The following is a 15,561-nucleotide window of genomic DNA, read 5'->3' on the forward strand; positions in this document are numbered from 1 at the left end:
AAAAAAAGCAGCTCCTGACCTCAGGAGCCTGTCTGATACAGCTAGGCGCTGTTTTTCCCCTTTGTACATAAACCATTCCATGGAACATCCACGTCAAACAAGATCACTCTGAGATCATGATAAGGCAACAAGAGCAAGATCTCTGGGCAACCACAAAATACCAAATATCCGTCTCTCTTACCTAAAATGAGGACCTGCTACTTTTTCAGAGACCAGTTCTGGCTCTATGGCCACTTTAGGCATCCCTTTACCAATAGATGAGATTTCCTGAGACAATCATAGAATTGCCCCTGCGTCTTGACAGCATCCAATCCAGAACGAAGCCTTGCTTCCTTAGACCCTCCCCAAAATGATTCACCCAAAGCCAAATTCTCTAGTCATTTCTTTTAAACACCTTTTACTGAGATGCCCAGTTCCCTGCAGTGTGTGCTTTTCCCTAGCCGCAGTGAGTTACCCAGCTTGTTCAGCTAGAGGGGTGCTCCTGGTGGTCTTTGGCTGGAGGGTGTCAATACCATCATCTGTTAGACCTGAGGATATTCACCCCTCCCCATCCCATCCATCCCACTAAATTCTCTTCTTCATCCAGTACCAGAGACTCTGTAGGTGTTATCCAAAGGTCACTCTGACACTACTGATGTGAGTCACTGTTCGCCTTTTTATAGTTTAATCTCCATTTCCTACGAGGATTTGAGATTTGTCTGCTCTAGATTTTGACTGTTACCAATGGACCAGCTCACAGTGCCAAATGTCTTGTGAATAAGTATCAGAAACCTTGATTACGACTTACTGTTGCTTCCTTTGTGTGGCCCCCAAGCTGCTCTGACAGTAAGAACCACAGGAGAAACTTAAAAAATAAAACAAAAAATTGGAGTTGGCATCTCCCACTCGTTACTACAAGGAGAGCTCATGACCTTTTCCAGGTACTTGGCTCTTACTTAAAGCAAACACTTCACAGATAACAGGACTTGGCATAGGTATAGCCAGTTATATATACTTGGGCCCAGAATTACAGGTTGTGTTGGGGAATGGGGGGGATGTCTCGGTCTGTGGGGCCTCTCCTAGACTCCTTGATTTGGTTGTCTTTATGTTTTACATTTGATCATTTTGCCCTCCTGGCTCCCACCCTCAACATTCTCCCACCCACCCACCTGTACTATCTCTGAACTCAAATTATGCTAAATAATTTTGGCAGTCTGTGACAGTGAATTTTATGCCAAATTTAAGGCAGTTCATGCAAAGAAATTTTTAGTACCCACACGTACATATTTCTTAATTATGTATATTTGAGTTCCTTTATAGTTCAGATGAACAGAAGTAACATTTTAATGACCTTCATGTACACATACTTGTGTTAACATAGTCCTTGGCTCCTGATAACTGTCATCACTGATCAATGCTTATTTTGTTTCTAATTTACTCATTTATTCTATTTTTTTCCTAATATAATGAACACCTATAAAACTAAGCACCCAGCATGAGAACATTGCCAATAACAGTGTACACAACCTTTCCTCTCAAAGAAATGCTTCTTTATAGCATTCAAATGTGTAAGAATCCAAATGAATCAGTAGCATTTCTATAGCTCTCTTGAATTAGATGTGGAGTGTGTGTGTGTGTGTGTGTGTGTGTGTAGTTAGAAGATGCTTGAAAAGTAGAGGATCACCCCCCCCCCCACACACACACACACCTTCTCTACCACACTTCTGACTCTAATGATGAGGGTCAAAGAAAGAAATCCTTTTCAAAATAGAAGCTAAGTAGGGGTCCAAAAGCATTGAAGGAATAAAGAACCTAGAAGTGATGTCATCTTGAAAGAAGGCATAGAATGTGTTACTTTTGCCAGCAAAACCAGTCAACATCTAATGCCATATCTACTTATCTAGTGGCTTGCTAGCATATACCTTAGGTGAGGTTGCGACTCACCAATGTGAGGACATTGGTTTAGGGACTAAATATAGCAGCCTAATGTGTAAGGCCAATATATATGGCTGTAAGGCCAATGTTCCTTAGAGAGCTCCACCTGGCCTTGGGAGTTGGACAACAGAAGAAAGTAAACTAGTGGGGAAGGAAGAGCCACCAAGAGATGAGGAATAGCAAAACACAAGAAATTTGGGAGCCTGAAGATTTCTCCTACATAGTTGACTGCCTCTCCAAAATACGGGGGTGGGAGGCAGAGGGAGAATTGGAGAAAACAGATTATGATGTTCAAGCAAAGTGGCAAAGAACATAACAAGGAGACTGACAGATGGATAGAAATCTTCTGACATGACCTGGTCTCATCTAAGACTAAAACTTACCCAAATCGTCAAATGAATAGGAATGCAGGAAGACTTACAGCCCCATTATGATCTTGAAATGTTCCCTGGAATAGAATAGGGACAAATATCATGCCTTCTTGGGAAAGAACACTGGTTGGCAATCTTCATGCAACACCTGTTGAGTGTTCCTTCACTCAATGAATATTAAAAATCTGCTAGAGAGTAAGCTTAATCTCAGTTACATGGTGAGATCAGGGACAAGCTTTGTTTTTTGTGGAACACCTGCAGAAACAAGGGAAGGTGAAGTGTGAATAATTGGAAGAGATTTAGTGTGGCCGGACCTAGAGAGTAATGGGAAGAACAGGGAACCTGGATACACTGGGTGGATCCAAATATCTGAGGGCCTCATAAGCCATTGTAAGGGTTTGGTTTGGAGCATATCTTAGTCAATATGAAGTCACTGGAGAATTTTTATTTGAGTTTATTAAAAATTTTTCAAAGTAATACATGCACAAGGTAAAAAATTAAATAGTACAGAAGGACTTAAAATGAAAAACACGGTTTCCCACCCCACCCTCTTTAACCCTAGCCCCGTTCCCTAGAGGCAATGCATTTAACATTTTCTATTTTTAGATCTTCTGTTAACTAACTTGCTAACATTAAATAATATGTCTGAACAATAATTCTTGACTTATTAACTTTAGACAATCTTTAATAATTCCCCATTACAAAAGATAAGGATTTAACTTACACTATCCCCACCTTTCCTTTGCCTGTCCTTTCCCAAGCTTTCGATAGATAATGCCATTTTTAAGACTTCTGTTGATTTCATTTATAACTTTGGACAGTATACTGCCCTCTAGTTCTTGTTCCATTAACTGCAGACTTCATCTTCTCATTCTCGCTGTGAATGCAGAAGTGCCCATCTCTTCCTTCCACCCCTCCTCCCCCAACCAATTCTCAACCTCTTTCTGTTCTCTTGTTTCTTAGCTTGTCAGGATTCGTTATATTCCATTTCAGTTCTGAATAAAAAATTAAGCTTCTCATGTTTTGTCTCTAGGCTGATCAGAACACTGAATACCAACAGACAGCATCTACATTATTTTGTCTAGGTAAATAGTGTTTACTGAGAGCCGAGTAGATGCGAGGGCATTTTTTTGCCATTCAAAACCCAGTGTTCATGATTCCTATGCCACTTGTAAGGAAAGGTACCTACCGCCAATGTCAAATTGCATCTCTTCGTACATTCCACGAGTTTTTGTTTCACAGTTGGACCTGAATGTCTCGACATACTTCCGTTTTCTTTTTGCCGACTGAAGCATGTATGTCTTCCATATTTTCAAACATTCCAGCTTCTCAATGATACGATCTGTGGAACAGAATGTATATTCTTCCCAAAGAGCCTGAGACTGTGTGCTCTCATCTGAAATGGGTCTGCTAGAGTGAGGCATCCTGCTGGGACAGCTGTCACTCTAGAGTGACACATCTTGCTGGACTGTCACTCTAGAGTGAGACATCCTGTTGGACAACTGTCACTCTAGAGGGAGACATCCTAGGTGAGGTCCATTGTTTCCTGGATTCCATTTCTTCTTCTTTCCTGGTCTTCTTCCTCATTTTCTTGGAGAACTTCCTCAAGGTACTTTCTTAGTAAGGGTGCAAAGTAGGTAGACTTTCTGAAAACTTGCCTGTCAGAAAATGTCTTTATTTTGACGTCACTCTTGACAGTTTGGCTTGCTAGGTTATCCGGGATCCAAATATTTTCCATAAGGGAAGAAACTGCTCCATTGGCTTCCAGCACTCAGTGTTGCTGATGAAAAATCTGCTGCCAGTCTATTTCTCATCCCTTTTTAGTTGAGCTAATTATGATGACTTTGTTTTCTCTTTGGGCACTTGTAATATCTTCCCTCTTTCCTTAATATTCCAAAATTTCACAAGATCGTGTCTAGATATAGGTGGTATCAGGGTCCCTCCATCTGGAGACTTAGTTCTTTCTGTTCTTCAATTTTTAAAAAACTTCTTCACCTAGATTTTGTATGTTCTCTTTTCCAAAATGCTTTTCTAAGCATTTCCTAATGCTTAGATATTGATTGACTAGATCTCTTTCCTTCATTTTTTTCTACTGCTTCTTTTTGTTGTGTATCTAGGGAGTTGCCCTCAACTTTATTTTCCAGCCTGTCTACTGAATATTTTGGGTAGTTTTATTTCATTTTCAAAGGGCTCTTTTTATTCAGTTTTTCTTTCCTTTGTAGCCTTCTGTTTTCATGTTCACTTTGTTCACCATGTTCACTTTGTTTCCTCTAGAGTTGGTTGTATTTTTCAAGTCTCCCAATTCTAACTGGTTATTTTTCTTACATGCTTCTCCCCTGGTCCTCCCCCTCCACCTCCTAATGCCCAAACTACTGGGCTGACCGTTTGCATTTAAGAATCAATATAACTGTTAACTTCTATAGGAATTGGCGTGGGTATCCTCTGCCATTGTATGGCTGGGTCTGTTTCTCTAGTTAAGCCTCTTCTGGAACTAGAAGCACTTGGGCATTTGCAGAGGGATTTTGACAGAGAATTAGCTGATAGGCTGGGGGGGGGGGTCACTTATTTCCAAAAAAGAGAAATCTTATTCTGGGGCACCAACTTCTACCTCTCCTCAGGCAGCTTAATCAACTTCTGTACAAACAACAACAACAACAAGAACAACAGATTTTTAATGGGTACCAATCGCAATACTGCCTGTGTTCTGCACAATGGTTGGGGTAGGATAGGACGGGGTTCAGATTTACAATGGGTATAAGGTATAACTCTATAGACTCTTCAGGTGCTCATGTTTCTTTGGGATTAGGTTGTTCAGATCAGCTTCTATTCTGTCTGAAAGACACCTTCACTCTTTCATTCATTATCATGCTTCATCCACCTTCTCTCTTCCAGAAATGTGTTGAGATCTTCTTCAGTTATAATCAAATCTGTTCCGTTTTCTTTGCTGAGATGTGTCAATTCTCTTTTGCATTTCTTGACTTCAATTTCAGTGGGGCCTGGGGAGGGAGGGGAAGTAAACTTATATGCTTAGTTCATCATCTTAAATTCAAAGTCCCACTGGAAGCTTTTAGACACAAGAGTGACATCAATAGCTTTATATATTTAAGAGGTCCCCGGGGCCGCAATGCTAAAAATGAACTAAAGAGGGCCAGAATGCATACAAATATTATTCTAGAGGACTAAGAATCTGATTTCCTCACTGAGAACATGCAATGTCTGAGACTTCTGGGAGTCAGGCACTTTACCAAAATAACCCATCATTCAAAACCCAGTAAGCTACTAGAATGCGTTCATGGTGCCCTAGAGATAATGCGTGAAACCTGAATAAACTGAACCTGAAAGACCCACACTGTCTTTGGGAAACACTTTAGGAGCCTACCGTAGATTCTTCCTTTGAACTGGCATTTGGGGTAAACAAAGGGACTTTCTGTTCTGATAAAATTGGATGGGGGGTGAGCACAGGCAGCCAAAAAGCTGGCAAGAAGGACATAAAGGTCCTTCTGTTTGCTGGCTGGTTTCATTTACTCACTGATTTGCTTATTCAAAGCACTTTCGTTACTAACACCCATTCGGTAATCAGAGGGCCCTGGTTCGAATCCCAGGTCTACCACCTGTTAGCAATGTAGCCTCAGGCACTTTACTTGATCTCCATAAAATTCAGCTCACTTATTCCTGAAATGGGAGCGATACATTTCCACTTCATCAGATTATTGTGACGATTAATCTATATTAAAAACAAAAAACAAGTATGTTATTTGGCACACACTCAAAAACCCTCTAATTGGCAGGATTTTTTCAAATGTTGAATGAACGTCCAACCTCTGCGTTTAAAGCATCTAGAGGAAGACATTCATGAAATAGAGGAAAATAATTCTAGGACTGAGAAATGACATAATAAAGGAATCCACAGAAGAATACTCTGTGGGTCCAATCTTGTTGCCTATGCCTCCACTCAGTTCCTAACAAAGCGAATAAAATAGTGTATTAAAACAACTAAATGAATAGAAGTGATCTAAAGGAAACTGGCTGGGTGTACGAATTAATTAATCCCAGAGCCTCAACTCTAGTTAAAATTACACAGAAAATGGGAGGTTGTGAATAAGATCAGAAGAAAACTTAAGAAAGTCTTTGCATTGTAATTAAATGAAATTTGGGTCAGTCATATCCAGTTAGCTGGTTCTGAAGTAAAGATTTCTCTGTGTGTGTGGACTTCATTTGCCAAACTGGTAAGGAACTCTGGGCAGCGATAGGAATCTGTGCCACTCTGGAAATATAGACACCATCACTAAGCCGGGTGCCCATTGTTTGCTAGACAAACACCCTCATGGATTTGTTCTAGTTTTTCAAGTGACTTCCACTCTTGATCTAATCAAGGAAGGGCTTTTACCTGAAAGGTAGGACTGAATGAAGAGACCAAACCCCAAGTAGCTATTAAAACCCCACTGTGGATTTAGAGCCTGTGGATCCTGTAGATGCTAAAGCAAGATTCCACAATGCTTTCAGAGGCTGGTGTATAAAGTGTAGGATGGGATGGGATAGATCACACTGCCATCTGTAAATGCCATCTAAAAGGGCGGTCTAGCTCTACAATGATACCGAATTCATTAGACAGTAACAACAGAAGCTGACACTTTCTCAGTACCTGCCAACTGCCTGGTACTGTCCCAATTCCTTTTAGAGGTGCTAAAATTTAATCCTCACAATAATTCTATGAAATAGATCCCATTTTATAAGCAGTTTGCCCAGAGTCACGTGACTAACAGGTGGAAGAACCAGGCTTTGGATGCAAGGAGTCTGCTGTGAGAGATGACGGTCTTAACCTCCAGGCTGTGGCGAGAAAAGAGGACGAACTAAGCTCACTACTCCGTGGGCCAGCAGAACGCGGAGCAGTCTCTGAGACGTGCAAGTACTGTATTCGCAGGCCTCTTCAGAGCTATTTGTCTGAGTTTTCATGACCACCCTGTGAGGCAGGGATTTTTGTCCTCACCTCACACTCGTAGAGCTACAGTGACTTTCCCAAGAGCTAACCCCAGCTATGGGCTCTTTCTGGTACACTAGATCGCGTCTCACGCTCTTGGAAAACGACCTAAGACACAGAATATCAAGGAACTGTCTGGTTATCCTGGTAAATTTGTGCTGCAGTAGATTCTAGGGTCAGGTTTTTGGAGCAGCTGGTCAAAACATACAAGACCAGAGAGTCCTCAGGATGTCAGAATGAGGACCACCCCCTAAGGGCCATGGCCCCCAATGGTGAGCCAAGGGCTGGCATGAAGGCAGAGTGTCAAAGCTCTCAGAACCAGGCCAGTATAGGGCCAGGAGGGAATCTGACAGCTGAGAGCAGAGGAACGAGACTCACAAACAGAAGGCCTTGCTCCTGAGAAATTAGGATTCCCCTTTTTGCTGTGTTCTTAACCCACTTTCTAGGGATGGAGCCAGGCAGTCAGGTACAGGGGCAGGGAGCTGAGAGGGCAAGGCTAGGACCCTAAGAGACAGAGGTCGAGGACTGAATCCCCATCTCTGCCTACCTCCCCAAACCTCTCTACCTGCCACCTCGCTGGGCACTCCTTACATCTGTGTGAGGAGGTATAATTTCATAATATTTTCCTTCCATTCAGGCAGATAGGCCAGGCTGGTAGCCACTTCCTTCTGGATAGGCCAGGCCCAGGCCTCAAAGAACGGAGCCAGATTCTTCTGCACTTGGTGGGAGAACATCTTCACCCACAGATTCATTTTGTCAACATTGTCTGTGGGCAAGTTGGTCTGGTTTCTGTACTCAGTGAAGAGACGGATGAACGGCTCCCACCCAAAGGCCTCCTGTAGCTGGGAAGAGAAAGCAGCAGCAAGGTGAGACATTTAATCCACGGAAAGAAGGCCCAGCAGACACTACAGTAAATTAATGTATTTAACCTCTGAAACACAAGTTTCATCTCTGTCACTGACCCTGTCTCCCATTGTGGCTGCTGGCCTCATGGGCCATCCTTGATCTTATCTTCGGAAGGGCCTCTGAGCTAGCACGGTGCTCAGCACCGAGCAGACACTCAATAAATGATGGCTGTGGTAATAACTGTAAAGGTTATTATCAGTATTTACCACCAGTATCGTTATTCATGTAGCTCACTAGATCGTGAAAGCGACCACAGGATATCGCACGAGGATTCAAAACAGGCTGACGTGAAAAAATCCTTGTATCTTCAACAGTTGCAAAGTTAAACCCCGATAGTTGGGGAACCTCCACCCTTACCCTGACATTAGCCTGCATCGGCCACAGGCCTATGTCAATCTGCAAGGCTAGGAACATGGCCTTTAGGGAAAAGAAGGTGAGTCCTATAGACACAGAAGATTATGTACAGTCTAGGTGGCTAGAATTAAGTTACGTAAGACATAGTTTTAGGAAAAGGCAGCTGTCCTGAGGCCATTGGCAATAGCCCACGTGAGGCTGGGTTATGGCGCTTTACAGTTGGGACGGACATTAGCCATTCTCTGGAACAGCGTCAGCTGGATTTCACACATGAGCACCTTTTGTCCCTGGGGTGAAAGCGGCCCAACGACAAGGTTAAGGTCTGCAGGCACTTTCACTGTTGTTCTCAGGGCAGCGGATTCGAACAGAGGAAGAACCAGAATAGAGTGTGCCTGGCTGGAGACCGAGTTCCAGAATCCCAGGTGGTGAGACGCTGCCCGGTGAGCTGGGAGCTGCCGCAGCGACCACGGGGAGGGAACTGGCATGTTGAACAGTAGTTCAAAGGCAGGGGCAACCTCGTGTCCAGGCCAGTGAGGAATCTGGACTGCCTAAGAGGGAGAAACTGAGGCAGGGAGAAGATCTGCCTCCTGTAAGGAAACAACAGGTCCCATCCCATATCTTGTGTATGGGGGGCAGGGCGGGGGGGGTGGTGTTTGGTTTTAGAGGGCTATTCTGTGGCACGGCTTGGCTTCAGTCTCAGGTATGTCTGGGTTTAAAGCCAGAGATGATAACTGTATTTAAGTACTCTTTTCGCCTCTACCAAGTTTAAGCTTTCGTGGTGCTTTCTATCCACTCTACTGAACCTCCTCAGAATCATGGTGTGAGGGTGGGGCTGAGGCAGTCATGTCCACTGGGAGGCTTCATCAAATAGCACTGTCACACTTGGGCTCCGTCAGGTCTCCTGGGTGACTAGAACGTCACCAAACAAGGTTGCGCTGCCGGTCCCCTGAGTGGGAGGTTCCCATCCCCCTCCACTGCTGCCCAGTACCTGGAGATATGTTTCCAGGGCGGTCCACGCATTCCAGTTTTTCACATTGGGACCCTTGCCCAGGTAGATTCGGACCCTCTTCTCCCGAACCGGAGGCCACAGAGCAATATTGGCGCGGCCTCGAGGGATGCCCAGGACCGTCTCGTGCACATAAACACACCACAGGTTGCAGGTGGCCTCCGTGGTGTGCGGGGGGAACTCCCACTCCTGCCGTTGCTGGTTACGGCCGAGCTCGTGGACGGGGCCCCACAGCCCCTTGGTTCTGATGAGCTTCTCATTGATGAGCTCCTGCACAGACTCCAGATGGCACATGATGGGGTACCCTGCGTGCATCCAGCCTGGGCCGCAGGAGGGAGGAAGAGGGGTTAGGATGCTCCCCACGCATCTGTACCAGGACTCCCAGAAACCGTAATGCTCAGAAGGACGATCCACACAAGACCCACCTGGGCTTCCCCCCTCCTCTCATGGTGGATGGGTGCCCCCACCCCTCTCCCACCCGAGAGGGTGTGGCTGCAGGACTGATGCACGTTACAGACAGCCCTTCGTGTTCCTCTTCAATTTCTATTTTTGTGAGAGTGTCCTGTCCATGTGAACCTGTCTCATTATACCCTTCTCTCAAAACTGAAAAACTCCTGATGGTGGTTTCCCCTTCTCAATATTTAGATGTGGAGTTGCCCACATTGACACTACTTTATAGGGATCATCTCCGGAGGGGCAAGAAAACTGGGGTCCAGAGAAATTCCCATCGTTCTTTAATGTCCACACCCCCCCTGGTTTTCTAGGCTTCTTGACCCCCTGGCACAGATCTCTTCATTCAGTGTCTTCTCAAAGTTGTTCAGTTCCTTCTCCCAACAACTGTGACCTAGGTCCAGACCCTCTGCCACTTTTAGTTTCTCCTTGACATTCCCTGCTGGGGCTGCTGTGAAAGCCTGGCACTATTCTCTGAATGGTTCCCGCTGTTGAAGACCTCTCTTGACATGCTGACTTCGACTGTTACATACTTTTATGTTTTACTTTATTTTTATTTTTGAGAGAGGAAGAGAGAGAGTGGGAGAGTGGGAGTGGGGCAGAGAGAGAGAGAGAGAGAGAGAGAGAGAGAATCCCAAGTGGGCTCCGGGCTGGGAATGAAAAGCCTCATGGGGGCTCGAACTCATGAACTGTGAGATCATGACCTGAGCTGAAGTCTGACGCTTAACCAATGGAGCCACCCAAGCGCCTGTCAACTGTTACATATTTTAATGTGCTGCTCATATAGTTCTGTAGCCTGCTTTTCTTGTGTCACATAATCCCATCATATTTCTTTCTGCCATCAAAATATCACTTTAAATATCTTCCTCAATGACTATTGAAGGTACACACCATATATCACTTAACCATTCCATACTTTTGGACATTTAGGTAGTTTCCCATTTTTTGTTGGGGGATATGTCTGTGTCTATTTTTCTTAGATCCATTTTCCCCCTTTTCATCTAGATGGCAAGACTTACATCTTATATGTCTTGCGAGAAAAACATTTTTAACCTGCTGGCCACCCAGTGGATAGCTGTTGGAAAAAAAAAAAAAAGGAGAGGGCCCGAGGGGAGCACGCACAGAGGGCTGGTTCGCCCAGGGCACCCACCAACTGAGATCTGCACGTCGGCGACGATCCTCTGGGGCAGACGCAAAGGGAAGGGCTCGGCCCCCAGCCGCGCCACAGCCTGCATCACCTCATCCCAGAGGCGAAGCAATGGCTCAGGGTTCTCCAGGGTACGGAGATTGGCGGTTGGCACGGTCAGGATGATGTTGTCCGTAGCCAGCTCTCCCCAGGGACCTGGATTCTCCTGGATACGCCTCTTCCACTCCTCCTGCGAGGTCTCCCCTGGGAAGAGAGGCCGTGGGGCTTGAAACTCACTTTCCCAAATCCCTTAACGTGAAAAGATACAACCTGAGCCCAGGCGGAGAACAGCAAGGTCATGAACAACCACATCCCCTCTCTCTCCTTCTGTGAAGTCCCTCCCCATGAATGTGGTTTGGTCCTTCTCTCCTTCCCTCTACCAACCCACGTGTCTCTCTTCCTACACCGAACAACCCCAGACGACCCATTCCTGCAGGCATGCACCCCACGGCTTCCACTCACCTAACTTGTAGTACGGGGCATGCACAGCCCCCTTCACAGTGATGGGCACGGAGCCCAGTTTGCTGCTCTGAGGCACGATGATGTAGAGGAGGCCGCCCCAGAGGCAGGTGATGGACTTTGTGGGCTTGTCCAAGCAGCACCGGTTGATCACGAGCGGGCCTCGGAACAGCTTGCTGGCTCTGGTCAGGTCATCCGTGTGGCAGCCAATCTGTATCTGGAGCAGAAGATCCCCCCCGCCCAGAGTCACTTCGGGGAGTGTGCAGGTGGAAAGGGAAGGCTCCCAGGAGGTAGGGACAGTCAGGATCACTGGGCCATGACCCCATGCAAGCCCACTTTTTCCACCATTCGTGAACCATGTGTGCCAAACCCATGCAATTCCATCATTCCTCAGGGCCGCGTGGACTGAACCGCGTGTAATGTCCTCCCAGGGACGCTGAAGTGAGGGGCACCGGGTGGAACCCACACGCTAATGCTGAGGAGGGCCGACTCCCGGGCCCCTGGGTGTCTCTGAAACCCACAGGATACTGGGTTGCCTATTTCACTGTGGCCATTCTGGCATTGGTAATAGGGCAGAGGGGATCTTGCGGACTCCTGCGTTTTGTTGACTAGAGAGGAGGCCCGGTGAAGGGCAGGGTGACCGGCTGATGGCCTGGAGGATGGACTCAGTTCCTCCTGTTCTCCAGGGCCCCCCTCCTGGGCCAGTGGAGCAGTCCCTGTACTTCGCAGAGCCCTGGGATGGTTCTCCCAGGCTGATGCTAGAGAGTTCCAGGAGAGGTACAGGCACAGAACAGACCCTACCTGTCACAACTCTCAAGGGGGCTGAGCAGGATGGCTACTTAATTTGTGATATGTGTGTGTGACAGTGGCAGAGCTGAAGGTGGAACAGGGAAGCAGGAACAGTCTTTGGTGTCACAGGGAAGAGGCAGAAAGACCTTGGGCTCCAGTGGGAGGTTAGATGGGCATGGAAAGGGAACTGAGGTTGACTGCACATTGCTGCATGCCGGGGTCCCTCCATGTGGTGCCTTATTTTATTTTACTTTAATGGAAACATTTTATTTTTTAAGTTATTATTATTATTATTTTTAAGTAGGCTCTGTGCCCAATGTGGGGCTTGAACTCACGACTCTGAGATTGAGAGTCGCTTGCGTACCGAGTGAGCCAGCCAGGCACTCCTGTTTGCTGCCCTTCTTATTCCCCACTGCAGGACATGAGTGAAAGGCACAGAACTTGAGAGCTAGCAGTTGGTGAGCTTTGAGTCCTGGGCTCCGCAATGCATCAGATCTACTGATCGACCCAAGTATAGTTGACACACAGTGTCACATTAGTTCCAGGTGTACTAGATTGATATTTTCAATCCACCTGCCCCCTCAGTTGTCTTACCCTTAAAATGGGGTAAGTCCTTGCCTCACATGGCCAGTAGGGTTTTTAACTGGCAACCAGGACAGCAAGGACCTCTGGCTTCTGCATCACACGGGAGATGGGGCCCGGCCTTACCTTCAGATCAGCAGAGGCAGCAGCTTCAGGCAGCGAGACCTCTATGATCTGCCTTCCAGGAATGTAGAGCCCGGTGCTCATCCAGCAGTATCTGGTGCCTGCCGACGCACAGAAGGGCAGACTTTATCCCTCCTCCGTGACGCCATCTCCGTCCAGCACATCCACAGCCCCTTGGGGAGCTCCGCCCGCCTCCCTCCCTTCATGCCGCCCTGATTCAGGTGCTTAAATGTCACTTAAATCCCCAACCCCCATCTCCTGGAAAGTGCACGGCCAAGGGTGGCGATGGCCTTCTGAGGCCATCGGCCCCGTCCCCACGGCCCCCATGCTGAGTTCTCCTTCTCCCTGCCCCCATTCCTTACCTGGATTGTTGCAGTTGACATCAACGGTGATAGGAGATTCCGAGGGGCGCAGATAGGGGCTGCTGTACATGTCTTCGATTTCTGGCACTAACAGAGAGAGGTCGCTTCCCGAGTGGGCCAGACCAGTGGCCAGGGAGAGCATAGCACCCCTGCAGCAATCATTGATAACGGGGTTCTCTCGCGTTGCTACCGGGAGCCGATAGCGACTCAGCAGTTTCCTCAGGAGCCGGTGCACAGACATATAGGCAGGGATTTCCTCTGCGGGGATCTGGAGGAAAGCAGCCCCGTCCGGCCCCAGCTTTGCCAGCCAGCCCTTCTCCACATTCCCTCTCTTCCGGCCCATTATGACCTGGAACTCAGCCAGAGTGGAGCGGAAGTGATAGGTCCTGATCCCTGCTTTAGGAGTACGGAAGGGCCCCGGATTGAGGCTCTGGCTTGTGATGCTGATGCCAAAGGGGTTGAGGAGGAGGTTTCCTGGGAACCGCGCCAAAGGGGACACTCCAGGGTTCTTGAAGGCCCACCACCAGGCTTGGGCTCCAACGAACAGTCCCCCGCCCTCTGCTACGAACTCCTGCAGCTCTTTGACCCCCACATCGCTCACGGGTTCAAAGCAATAGACACTCGCGTCGCTGGTCAGATGGGGCTCGATGCTGGTGTCTATGCCCCCCACTGCGAGCAGGCCGCTCAGTGTCCTCAGTTCTGTCTGCACCACGATCTTGCCTCTGCGGCCCCCGTCCAGCCAGCGCACGGCATTGAGCAGAAAGGGGCCCAGTTTGCCAACGGTGAATAATACCTTGTGGCCGGTCACGACCACCCGGCCCCGGCCGTAGCGGGCAGCCGCTATGACACAGCCATGGTAGGAGTCTAACCCCAGGGGAAAGGCCAGAGCCCCGTGCACCAGCAGCTGGGATGGGAAGCAGTCTGAGTTGCTGATGTCCAGCTCTGAAATCCCGTGCAGGAGCTCGTCTCTGTCCTCGGAGAGGTCATCCTCACAGCTGCAAAGACACACAAGTGTTCTCCATTCAAGGAGCAGCCACAGAAAGCCCCGGGGACAGCACCCAGCATACAGCAGGCAGCAGCTTTCCTAATATGACCACTTTTGTCTCTCACAGGGCAGCTGGGAGAACAAGGTGGGCATATCTGACCTCCCTGGGTACGGAGGCTGGTCAGAGGGAAGACAGGGGGACGTTGATTCTGGTCTGCTCATTCTTGGAAGACACACTCTCCAAAGCAGGGGCGCCTGGGTGGCTCTGTCGGTTAAGGGCCCTACTCTTGATTTCAGCTCCGGTCGTGATCTCCCGGTTGATGGGATCAAGCCCCACGTTGGGCTCTGCACTAAGAGCTCAGAGCTTGCTTGGGATTCTCTCTCTGACCTCTCTCTCTGTACTCCCCCCCCCCCACTTGCAAGTGTGTGCTGTCTCTCTTTCTCTCTCTCTCTCTCTCTCTCTCTCTCTCTCTCTCTCTCTCTCTCAAAATAAATAAATAAACAGGGGCTCCTGGGTGGCTCAGTCAGTTAAGCGTCCAACTTCGGCTCAGGTCACGATCTCGCAGTCAGTGAGTTCGAGTCCCGCATCAGGCTCTGTGCTGACAGCTCAGAGCCTGGGGCTTGCTTCAGGTTCTGTGTCTCCCTCTCTCTCTGCTCCTCCCCCACTCATGCTCTGTCTCTTTCTGTCTCTCAAAGATGAATAAATGCAACACAAATTTATTTAAAAAAAAAAAACCCCAAATTCTCCAAAGGAAATCTCAAAGGAAGGCTTGCTGTGTTTACCTAATATTATATCTTAAATATTCCAGATTTAAGTGTTTATTTCAGCCTTTTGCACATTATATAAATAACTGAATGGTGAATCATGTTTTCATTCTCATAAAGAACCTTATTTATAAGTTCTGTGCAGCCAATTTTCTGCAAATAAAGTCAATGGAGAGCTGACTTGGTGGCACCAGTATTATCTCAAAAGGTGGGGCAGGGGAGCTGAGTGGCTTCAACTCTAGTGAGACCCTCCTGGTAACTTGAACCTAAAAGGATTGACTGCTGACACCCAGCACTCCACGCACTCATTGCCGGCTCGCTGGAGTGACAT

The 15,561-nt window shown here is 47.5% G+C and overlaps 1 protein-coding gene across 4 annotated transcripts in view; it reads right to left on the bottom strand.

Annotated features, from left to right (window-relative positions):
- Positions 1 to 4,938: 4,938 nt before the first annotated feature.
- The window catches only part of TCAF1 (TRPM8 channel associated factor 1), a 54,381-nt gene continuing 43,758 nt past the window's right edge, over positions 4,939 to 15,561 (bottom strand). For 3 of the 4 annotated variants that reach the window (XM_030308666.2, XM_030308665.2, XM_030308667.2), the window contains exons 3-9: positions 13,481 to 14,475; positions 13,122 to 13,219; positions 11,628 to 11,841; positions 11,130 to 11,369; positions 9,512 to 9,849; positions 7,855 to 8,105; positions 4,939 to 5,281 (exon numbers count right to left, since the gene is read on the bottom strand). In XM_030308666.2, the coding sequence (XP_030164526.1) occupies positions 5,272 to 5,281; positions 7,855 to 8,105; positions 9,512 to 9,849; positions 11,130 to 11,369; positions 11,628 to 11,841; positions 13,122 to 13,219; positions 13,481 to 14,475 (2,146 nt within the window). In that variant the 3' untranslated portion in view covers positions 4,939 to 5,271. Of the gene's footprint in view, positions 5,282 to 7,828; positions 8,106 to 9,511; positions 9,850 to 11,129; positions 11,370 to 11,627; positions 11,842 to 13,121; positions 13,220 to 13,480; positions 14,476 to 15,561 lie in introns of all 4 variants that reach the window. The other variant, XM_030308668.2, reaches the window with a different exon arrangement.

The sequence above is a fragment of the Lynx canadensis genome, chromosome A2 (genome assembly GCF_007474595.2).
Source record: "Lynx canadensis isolate LIC74 chromosome A2, mLynCan4.pri.v2, whole genome shotgun sequence".
Lineage (NCBI taxonomy): Eukaryota > Metazoa > Chordata > Mammalia > Carnivora > Felidae > Lynx > Lynx canadensis.